This window comes from Lactuca virosa, chromosome 1 (assembly GCF_052849685.1).
Source record: "Lactuca virosa cultivar CGN04683 chromosome 1, Lactuca_virosa_CGN04683_v6, whole genome shotgun sequence".
NCBI lineage: Eukaryota > Viridiplantae > Streptophyta > Magnoliopsida > Asterales > Asteraceae > Lactuca > Lactuca virosa.
In genome coordinates, this window is record NC_136426.1 from 142,226,326 (window position 1) to 142,237,749 (window position 11,424).

Here is an 11,424-nt window from a genome sequence, read left to right on the forward strand (position 1 = left end):
CAATTCTAAAAGATTGAACATAATATAAAAGGGGGTGTATCCATTACATATAGTTTAATTACATACTACCAATATGTAGCAGCCATCCATTTGTACCAAAATGCCTAAACAATGCACAAAAAAGGCAACCTAAATGATAACAATTGGATGCATGCTGCAATCAAAATGCCAAAAAACAAAGTTTACAAAAGTGGCAACCTATACCATTCCCACTACACCCCCATCCCCCTTCTTGCTAACAAACTACTCCAAGTTGATTGGCTTTACAGAAGAAGAACCACCACCATCTTTTTCATAGACACCCTTCCTTAGCTTTATCTTGGTAATCCTCTCAGATGTTTTCCTTGTTCTCCTAACCATTGGGACAACCTCATGTCCTTCATCACCACCCTGATTTTCCTCATCATCACCCAATTCTTCAACACCACCTTCAGGTCCATCAGCATCACCTTCAGGTCCATCACCATCATTAACATCTCCACCACCATGACCTTCTTCATCACCATCACCAACAGCTTCATATCCAGCACCATGATCAGGTCCAACACCATGAACTTCTCCATCACCATCACCAATAGCTTCATCTCCAGCACCTTCAGCTCCACCATCCAGACCAACATCATCATCAGAATGATGACCATCAATGAAATCATTTACATCCTAGTGTAAAAAGATAGAATTAGTTCACAAAAATCACAAGAAAAATCGTTAATTAATAAAAGATAATAGGTCTTACCGGTTCAACTGGTGGGGAATCATCCAATTCCACTTGTAACCCTGGCATAGCTTCTATTTCTGTCATGCTATAACCAGCTTCTAGCATATTAGCAATGCCTTCAGGTCCTATTTGTATCTTCTCTGGGAGAATATCATCCTCTTTGCCCTCAGTAAACTCAATAACATCATTATCTTCCACCTCATTGTCACCATTTAGTGGACTGGACTTTGTTTTGTTTGTGAAGTTAACCTCTTGTAAAATTGCATCAATACCTTGTTCAATTTCATCATTTATTGATTTAAGCTTCCAACCAATATTGGATCCTACTTGCCCAAAAGTGTCACTACCTTCCATCACACTTGTTTGACTAGTTCCTCCTTCTTGCATCATATGACCATCCTGAATATGAATTACTGGAACTTCCTACACAACACCTTCTTCCTGCACAACACCTTCTTCTACAACAGTAGGAACTTCTACAACTGGAACTTGTTGAACCACACTTTGACCCACATTATAACCTTCTTGCATGACATTTTCACCCATCACATTTTCACCCTCATCAACAACTGGAACTTGTTGAACCACACTCTCTTGAGTACCTATAGTTGGAGTATTATTCCCAGTTTTTGCAGAACCAATCCTCCCACCACCTCTCCTTGTGCACAACTTCTTCCTAGGTACATCAATACTATTTTTCCTAAATCTTTTAGAACCTGCCTGTTGCTGATGTTTTCTTGGACTTATCCTTAATGTGTTATGTTTTCTTGGACTCTTCCTCACTATGTTAGAGCATGAAGGTTGACTTGGGACATTTGGTTGACCAGGGGTTGTAGTATTGCTTTCTCTCATTCTCTCATTTAGTGGGAGACTGTTGGATTAATGTCTAAGTCCATAACTATAATTGGTAAGACTTGACCCGACCCGGCATGGTCCATTTGGGTTGCATGGCATCATGCATTTGGATAGACTATAATGAGAGAAATAACACTTAAGGTTGGTTAATATATTATAAGTTCTAATATATTAATAAGGTTATTTAATTAGTATTGATCAAGAATTAATTTGGAATTAATTAAGTGATCAAAAGGAGACTAATTAAATATATGGGTTGATTGTGTAAATCATTCATTCTTATATATGTGGGCTTGTGATCCAAGATTCCTTATGTTGGACTAAGTCCATGGGGTGACCCATGGATACTCCATGGAGGTTAAAATCCATGGAGCATAAGGAATGGGTAAAGTTATGAGTTACATGGTGTAACCCTAATAGCCACCATATAAAATAATCCCATGGCTCAAGAAATCGTGCACTAATGTGTGAGTGTGAGGGCTAGACGATTTCAAGGAGTGTTCAAGTTTCTCTCAAGTTATTCCAAGTGTATTTGGTGTTGTGTGAACCATTTGAGGTGTCACACTTGGGGCACTAGGCACTCAAGCTTCATGAAGACATTCTACATCAAAGAGGTATGTATTCTATCTTGTTATATTTATTATTTTGTATGCTAGATTAGGATAATACCTTGGATGTTCATAATTGTATGTATAATAGAGAAAACATAGATCCAAGGTATTTAGGGTTGCATGTACACTTAGGAGTGTTAGAATGCGCAAAACCCAACAGCGGTATCAGAGCCTAGGCTTGTTTTCTTGTTATACTTGCAAAAGTAGCTGAAAAATCGAGTTGGATGCATATATTCGATTGTTTTGGCTGGAATTGGACTAGGAACATTACCCTAAGATGTTTTTGGACTTATAAACTTGTTTTTGATGTGGTAATGTTCATGTTAATCCAATTTCTAAGATAATTGTCATAATTTCAAGATTTGTATTAGCTTGTATGTTCATGCTAATTTCTTGAAGATTGATGATTTGAATTATCTTGTTCTTATGAGGTTCTTAGATTAATAGAAAAGTTGTGTGAAATAGTTGTTTTCAATCCATTTTAATCTAAGAGTTGATTCCAAAGTGTGTTTTTGTAACTTGTCCTCAAGTTATATGAAAAGTCACATTTAAGAATCATAAAACTCATAAAAGTTGGCAAAGGTTACAAAATGAAGAGTCTAGTTCTAATTAAATGGTTTTATGACTCCATAACTTGTCCTCAAGTTATGGAGGTTCAAGAGTATCTTCATTAAATTAAAAAAAAAAGTGTAACCTTAATTAGTTTCATAAGTTACAATAAAAAAAAGTTATTTTTTTTATTAATTAGTTTAAAGTCTTCCATAACTTGTCCTCAAGTTATGGAACTTGAAGAGTTTTTTTTTTAATTAAAACTATTTTAAACTCATAAGTTATGGAATTAATTAGTTTTGAATAGTTTCAAAACTTGCCCTCAAGTTTTGGAATTTGAAAAGTTTTCACTTATGAATACTTTAATTCCAAGTTAGCCCTTAGAATTTTAAAAGTTAAAATTCAACCCTTATACTTTATAATATTATAAGTTAATAATATTTATATATATGTATAAGAGTAAAGTCAGTCTTACCGTTAGTAGGCCTCATTCACGAAGTCGGTCTATAAGGGGGGTATAAGGTTACTGCCTATAAAATGGCAGTTTAATGGGTGTCCACTCTCACCCACCACTTCCTTGACTGGTGGAGGGTCGTTAGCTGAACGGGTAGGACAAGGACTATAATTCTCCTTTCATTAAAAGTATTAATGATAAATACTAAGTAACTAAACTCTTATTAATACCCAATCTTAGTTACTTAGGAAAATGTGAATTTGGTGCTAACCCATGAAATTACACTTTGCACTTTGCTTAAGTCGTTAGTGGAGCGTGTGTGGTTAACCGGCACACTAACCTGGACTTAACAAGGTAGGCAAAGGGTAACTTAATATTTATCATAGTATCGGTGGAGCGTGTGTGGTTAACCGGCACACTGATTAAGGGGTAAATATTAAGGGTACCAAGTATATTTGCATGGTTATTCACACCTTGTTTTGTGATCCTCGGCATCCCAGTCACAAAACCTGAAGGGCACACTCGAGATTGAAACATGCCTTTGAACAGTTCAATGAATCTCAAAGATCTAGGACTTTCAAATCCAATTAAAACCTAATAAATTATTTCGTTTTTCATGGTGGAAATTGGTGAATCGTCATTCACCTACCTTCAAATATTTTATAGCTTGGATTATGGCATCCCTCTTCTAAGTTATAAAATAGTTTGTTGGGTCCTAGCCTTAATATTTCATATTGGGTGTCATATTAAGGACTTTAAATCAACTATCTTGAATATCTCCCAAAAAGATGTCTGGTCTAGACATTTATGATCTTCCCAAATCTCTTGAAACAAGCTTTCCTAAATGAAGATGATGTCCCATGGATATCATACTTCTTTCACCTCCTCCAATTATTCTCCCTAACCCACAAGTTCCTAAAAAGTTTAAGGTCACTCAAGCCCTATTGGCAAGGCAAGGTCTAGGTGTGATCACATCTTGGAGATGTAGTCACATATTGACAAGCCGGGAGAGTTGGGTGTCAAAGTCTTGAGAAAGTTGGTGGCTCAACTACTTTCTAAGTCACATAGTGAGTTCTTTTGGGAATCCTATGAAACAGACTAAGACAAGACCCTTAATGATCTTATCTATTTGCTAAGATCAACTTCCTAAAACGCTATGGACATTGACAATGATGACATTGGATATCCAGTAAAGCTCTCTCTTCCCAATGGAAAGGGATCGGCCATAGTCAACTCGGTTGACCCAATGGTAAAGAGAGAGGCGAAGTCTGAGATAGTCCCATTATCAAGGGTCCATAGGTAACTATTGCCAAAGGAAGGGGCATTGGTTACGAAGCTGCCAAATTTACCTAAGGATGTTAAAGTCAATAAGTTTGGCTCTACTTCAGGTAAAGTCCATTGTCTAACTCTATTAAGTACATGCTGATTCTGATCGCGAAGATGGATTTCAATCGCATGGTTCGGTGATCAGAATTTTGGGCTATTACTTAAGAGTTATGATATTTATATTGCTTAGGAATAGATAACAACAAGGTTTTCATATGGATTGTAAGGATAAGTTTTTCTGCAAAGTTTTAAAATAAAAGAAAAAGGTTTTGATTTTATTTATTTTAAGTATCCTTACAATGGCATTTGTGAAAAGTTGTTGCTTATAAGATTCCATTGATAGCAATATTGGAAAAATGGATTTGATTCTTTCGGTTGTGGTAGTGTCTAATATTACCAAATAAGGAAAGATTCTCATCACCCAAGGTTCAATTGGACCGAAACTTGGAATCATGCAAGTTGTATAGTATGATGAATGAGAACTTTCAGCTTGGAAAATTAAGACTAATTCCTTATGTGAATAAGGAAAGGACTAAGGGATCGAGTACACATTCTTGTGCACTGGTCAAGTCCACCACAAAAGATCAAGAAGACTATTCGTCATGATTTACTTAAGTTCAGTAAATATGGTTATACTTATAAGTTTAAGTATAAGTCTGTAGCATTGGAGAAGTTTCAATGTGAGACAGAACGAATAAGAAGAATCAAAGTATGGCAGAAAGATAAAAGTTTCTCAAATCTGAAAAGATGGGAGAGTACTTTAGTATCATGTTTATGATCATCTTAATGATTAAGATACCATATCACAATTGGTCCTCTAAAGTCATCTTAGTGCATTCTTATGACTAAGAAGAGGAGTCATGAATTGTTGAAATGGTTAAATCAAAAAGACGAGTCATACTTCGTTCCAAAACAATTCTTAGAGTCATACTCCAAGATTGTAACTTGAGTGACATATCTTAAAGAAAGGTTTAAAACACTTGTCAAATGTAAGAGTAAAAGTGTCCTACTCTTGTACATTTGAAATTGGTAAGTTGTGATGTTTTGGATAAAACAAAGACCAACTAAGGCCAATTGTGTGAAGTGTTTGTCTTGATAAAGAATCCGCACTATCTCTTGAATATTTGGCAAGATAGTCTTATATGTCAAGAGGATAGTGGGAGTCTTAAAGATCCTAAAAAGAATTTCAAGAACTAATCAAGAATAAAACCTGAGGTTCTTCACTAGCACACGACTTGAGGTTTATAACCTATCGTGTTGACATATTCTGTGCCCATTCCAGTTAAAGTTGGCTTTGCATAGGAGTTCTGAAAGTTCTCAATTGGTTGCATAACAACTTGGAAGCAATGGCAGGCCCTGTACTGCCATGTGGCAAGAAGTTAAGATTGCATAAGTTCAGTCCATATGAGTTTGGATTTGTCATTATCCTTGTCTTATGACTATGGTTTTGACGATTCACATGGATAAGAACACATACACCATAAAATCTAAGGGTCATAAGGTTTCTCTCCGATTCATGAAAATGATGGTGAGGAAACACTTCCACCAAGTAGATTTGAAGCAGATGGAAAAAGGTCTAAACAATTGAGACTATGATTATGGCATCCCTTTTCATAGTTCTGAAATTGTTTAGACACACATGCATGCTATCTAAGGAAAGGTGTATGATTTGATAAAGTTTTATCAAAGCATCTCGTATCAGAAATCTGAACTTTGGTAAGAAAGTCAATAAAGTATTGATTTCTAGAAGTCCAGCTGATTTCTGAGTACATGTCAAAGCTAGTGGGAGCATAAGTGTTATGCTAATAATCATCATGTTAGTAATTATTGTTAGTGTTGCAAGTTAGCAATGTTAATTATAGAAAACAAAAGTTTCAATTCGTGAGGCTGCAGGGATTAAAAAAGTTGTTTTGCTATAATTAAGGGAGAGGATATACTTCATTTCAGTTCTAAAGGCTTAGATTGAAGACCTTAATCATCTTTAGTCAAGAATATATATATGAATTTCATGTTGGATTGGTTCAACTTAAGGAAATTCTATATATTGCGTTCTCAAAATTCGATTATGATTACGGCATCCCTCTTCATAGTCAAATTTTGAAAACATGACAAATAAAAATATTGTAGCAAAAGACTGGTCTAGAATCATGTCTTTATGTGAGACATCATGAATCGTGTACCATTTTCTTTGGGTACAGGATCGATTGCATGTGCTATAATATTTGTCATTTCTAAAGTTTTCCAAATGCCCAGAGGCATTAAGAAGGGAAAAGGTCTAGAATTTGATATGACTAAAATGATTAAGCAATTGTCGAGGACAATCTTAGGTTTACCAAAGATTGGTTGCTCAGGGACAGTTGGAAGTATAGTGCTAATTTTGGAAGGACCATATTGACATATTCTGAAAAGAGGCATCTCTTATTCAGAAGTGATAGTCAAAATGAGAATATGGAGTTGTCTCCATAGGTGAAAGTTATCTGTGTAAGATTAGAAAACTTAATGCAAGAAGCATGTCCAAAGCAATGTACTTTGAATATGAGACTTAGTTTCCATGGAGTTGATCTCCATTGGAATACCTTATAATGACTGTTGACAAGTCTTTGTGACTTTGTACATATTCATTACAGGAGGGTCAGTGCATATAAGTTTAAAATCTAAACAGATTTCGATAAATGATAGGAATTTGAAATTCTCACAATTTTTCGATAAGGATTTGGGAGTGTGAAATTAGAATCATTGAAATTATGTTCAATTGGTTTATTTCACAAGGTAAGGATCATAGACAAACATAGAGTGCATACTTGGTGTATGGCAAAGCTATTGTTTAAGAAAAACATAGTGTACATGCTTGGAGCATGGGACAACTAGTGTTTTTAATTCAAGTATAAAGTTGATAAAACCGAAACAGTGAATAATGAGTAATCAGTATGGTGATAAATAAAAGTGTTTATTTATATTCATAGGGTTTGATACCATATTTGATTCATTTATTCTTGTGTTTCACTTTGCATGTTTTGACTTCCAGAATAACTAAGTCGCTCTTCCTGAATGATTAAGTTATTCAAACCATCCACAGTCGGTCATATGTTGGAAGTAGATATGAATCAAGACTGTCATGGGTTGGTTTGTAGAGGTCCAAGTTGGTGGACAAAGTGGTGCTACAACACTCATGAGTGCTCATAAGTTCTGAGTATTGGATTCAACCCGCGCTCATTTGAATCACTTCATGGATTTTATCACGAGTGATCATGAGACGATAATATCTTATATTCTTCAAACCTAGAGATATGAGTTGTTACTATGAGTTGGTTGTACATTGATTGCACGAAAACGCATTCGGTAACTCGATGTTATAAAACGTGCCTTTGTGTATGATTCAACAAGTAGTAGAACAAGCCATATGAGTCGAAGTTTATCCATTCCTTTTACCTTCGGGATAAAAGCGATATCTGTGGGCCCCTCGATGATTTAAAGATGATACATGTGAGTCCTTGGCCAAGCCATGACTGATTTGATTTGTTCAATCAGTCAGTCATCATGAATCGGAAATCGGGAAACAACAAATGGACAGAGATAATGATTGATAATCCATGTCTTAGTCCATATGATATCTAGAATGGAGGAATATATGATCCCTTATCTAATGGACAAGTCATTGACAAAGGTCAGAGTTCATCGACAAGGTCAGAGTTCGACAGAAGCTTTTGAGAGCTACGATTGCTGATCGGTTCCTGAAGTCATACGCAAGAATAGTTTTAGACTTATCCAAGTGGGAGACTGTTGGATTAATGTCTAAGTCCATAACTATAATTGGTAAGACTTGACCCGACCCGACATGGTCCATTTGGGTTGCATGGCATCATGCATTTGGATAGACTATAATGAAAGAAATAACACTTAAGGTTGGTTAATATATTATAAGTTCTAATATATTAATAAGGTTATTTAATTAGTATTGATCAAGAATTAATTTGGAATTAATTAAGTGATCAAAAGGAGACTAATTAAATATATGGGTTGATTGTGTAAATCATTCATTCTTATATATGTGGGCTTGTGATCTAAGATTCCTTATGTTGGACTAAGTCCATGGGGTGACCCATGGATACTCCATGGAGGTTAAAATCCATGGAGCATAAGGAATGGGTAAAGTTATGAGTTACATGGTGTAACCCTAATAGCCACCATATAAAATAATCCTATGGCTCAAGAAATCGTGCACTAATGTGTGAGTGTGAGGGCTAGACGATTTCAAGGAGTGTTCAAGTTTCTCTCAAGTTATTCCAAGTGTATTTGGTGTTGTGTGAACCATTTGAGGTGTCACACTTGGGGCACTAGGCACTCAAGCTTCATGAAGACATTCTACATCAAAGAGGTATGTATTCTATCTTGTTATATTTATTATTTTGTATGCTAGATTAGGATAATACCTTGGATGTTCATAATTGTATGTATAATAGAGAAAACATAGATCCAAGGTATTTAGGGTTGCATGTACACTTAGGAGTGTTAGAATGCGCAAAACCCAACATTAACATCCATACATTACAAATTAACATCCATACATTGCAATTAGCATCCATACATTACAAATTACAATCCTAACATTACATATACCTACCAAAGTATCAAATACCATCAAAAGCTACATATTTCATACCATCAAAAACTACATATTTCAAGATCACAATACTAGTGGCATAACAACCAACTGCCATTAAATCTTGTACTACTTGAACAAGCATGAATAATATAGCCCCTAACAAAACAACAACCATCTGCATTAATGTCATCATTTGTCGCTGCTCTATAATCCGATTTGACTCTGGCATCATATCTTGTTTTTGAACTCCTTCATCGTCAACCCATCTGAAAAACCCAGAACCTCCTTCCCCCTACATAATTAGGTCAGTGCATAATACCCTTACTGCAATCCTACTAAAGAAAAGGGAAAATGATTTTTACCTTATAAGTAGGGCACCCCCAAAATTTCTTGCCTGGATTTTCTGGTGTGCGTGAAACAAACACAGGGCATAAATCTTCACACCAACACTTCATTTCGATCTTCTTCTTGAATCGTGAATTCACATTCGAGCTTGATTTTGCAGAAGATGTTGGCATTTTGCGTGGGGGAATATTGCGGTGCGAGAGGATGCAAGAAACAAGGGGGGGAAGGGTTATGTGGGAGAGGGTTATAAAATGGAGCCCATGTTGTTTGACATGTCACCTAAAGTGCCAAATCAGCACATGGGTAACCGACTACTAAAGGTCCAACCTGTTAAATGAGATATTTGATACATTTAGTGAAAGTATCCGGCTTTAATACCCCAAAAACTCATCCAAGGGTAAAACCGACATTTTTTGGAAAACTTAAGGGCTTTTATGACAATTTCCCTTAAAACATACGCTACACTTCTTTTGAAACATCGTCTATATCCATCTCTCTTTTAGTTGATTTTATAGGATTCAAGGATGTGTTGGTATTGATGTTAAAACTAAAATTGACTTAGAATATATATTAATTTTATTGAAAAAAATAACTTAATCAAATTTATAATTTGAATTTTTTGGTGCAACAATATTCACCAAATCAAGATGGGAAAACTACAATAAAGTCCTAAAATTTTGGTCTATTTTACGTTTTATTCCTAAACTAATTTTTGTTTACGAAAAAGTCCTAAAAACCGGCAAAAGTTTGCATTTTGACCTTTTTGACCGGTTGGAACCGGTAACAAATTAATTTGGGATTATTTCATAAACTGATCTAAAATATTGAGACTTTTCTGCAAAAAAAATATTAGGACTTTTCTGCAAACAAAAACTTTATTATTATTATTATTATTATTATTATTATTATTATTATTTTTATTATTATTATATTATCAATATAAACATATATACTAATTTTTAAATTCGTTATTTTTAATATTTTTAATAATACATATAAATACGCTTAAATAAAAAAAATTTAAAGAAATTTTTTAAAGGTGAAGGTGGTGGTGATGGTAATTATTTAAGCATTAAAATCATGAATATCTGCTTGTATGTTCTCATTTTGTATATGACCATTTCACATTTCTTATTATTGTTTTCAATTCAGAATATTAACACTTAACAATTTAAAAGAAGTTGCTTATTTGAAAAATTGTTTATAAATAGTTTAAGATAAAAGGATTTCTCACTTTGAATATAAATTTTTTGAAGGTAGAAAGATTTCTTTTCAAATCCAACAGATCTACTATAAACATTTACATTGGTGGCCCATATCAAAATTCAAAAGTACTACCTACAATATAATGTTTAATAAAAAATAATATGACTTGTTTTGCTTTATCACACTATATCTGCTATGTTTCCAAAAAAACCACATGAATAAAGTAATGAAAAAGAGCAACACACATATTGGTAATTCAAATACTTACACACAAGACATACACGTATAGTACAGGCATTGCACACGCATAGCACAGGCTAAGTATTTATAAACAATTTGAAAAATCAATAACTTCTTTTAAATTGTTAAGTGTTAATATTCTGAATTAAAAATAACAATAACAAATGTGAAATGACCATATATACAAAGTTAGAATATACAAACAGACATTCATAATTTCAATGCTTAAAACATTACCATCCACTCTACCTTCAACCTTAAAAAATGTTTTTAATATTTTTTTTTCATTTAAATGTATTTATATGTATTATTAACAATATTAATAATAACAAATTTAAAAAATGGTATAGTTATTTATTTTTAATAAAATAATAATAATAATAATAATAATAATAATAATGTTTTTATTTGCAGAAAAGCCCTAATACTTTTTTGTGCAGAAAAGTTCCAATATTTTGGATCAATTTATGAAATAGTCTCAAATTATTTGTTACCGGTTCCAACCAGTCAAAAATGG

At 34.0% G+C, this 11,424-nt stretch overlaps 1 protein-coding gene across 1 annotated transcript; it reads right to left on the minus strand.

The window, feature by feature from the left end:
* Positions 1 to 9,141: 9,141 nt before the first annotated feature.
* LOC145121526 (uncharacterized) lies at positions 9,142 to 9,634 on the minus strand. The gene is made up of 2 exons (XM_079057261.1): positions 9,479 to 9,634; positions 9,142 to 9,408 (listed from the first exon to the last, which is right to left on the minus strand). Exons 1-2 carry the CDS (start codon positions 9,632 to 9,634, stop codon positions 9,142 to 9,144), a joined length of 423 nt encoding a protein of 140 aa, XP_078913387.1.
* Positions 9,635 to 11,424: the final 1,790 nt, after the last annotated feature.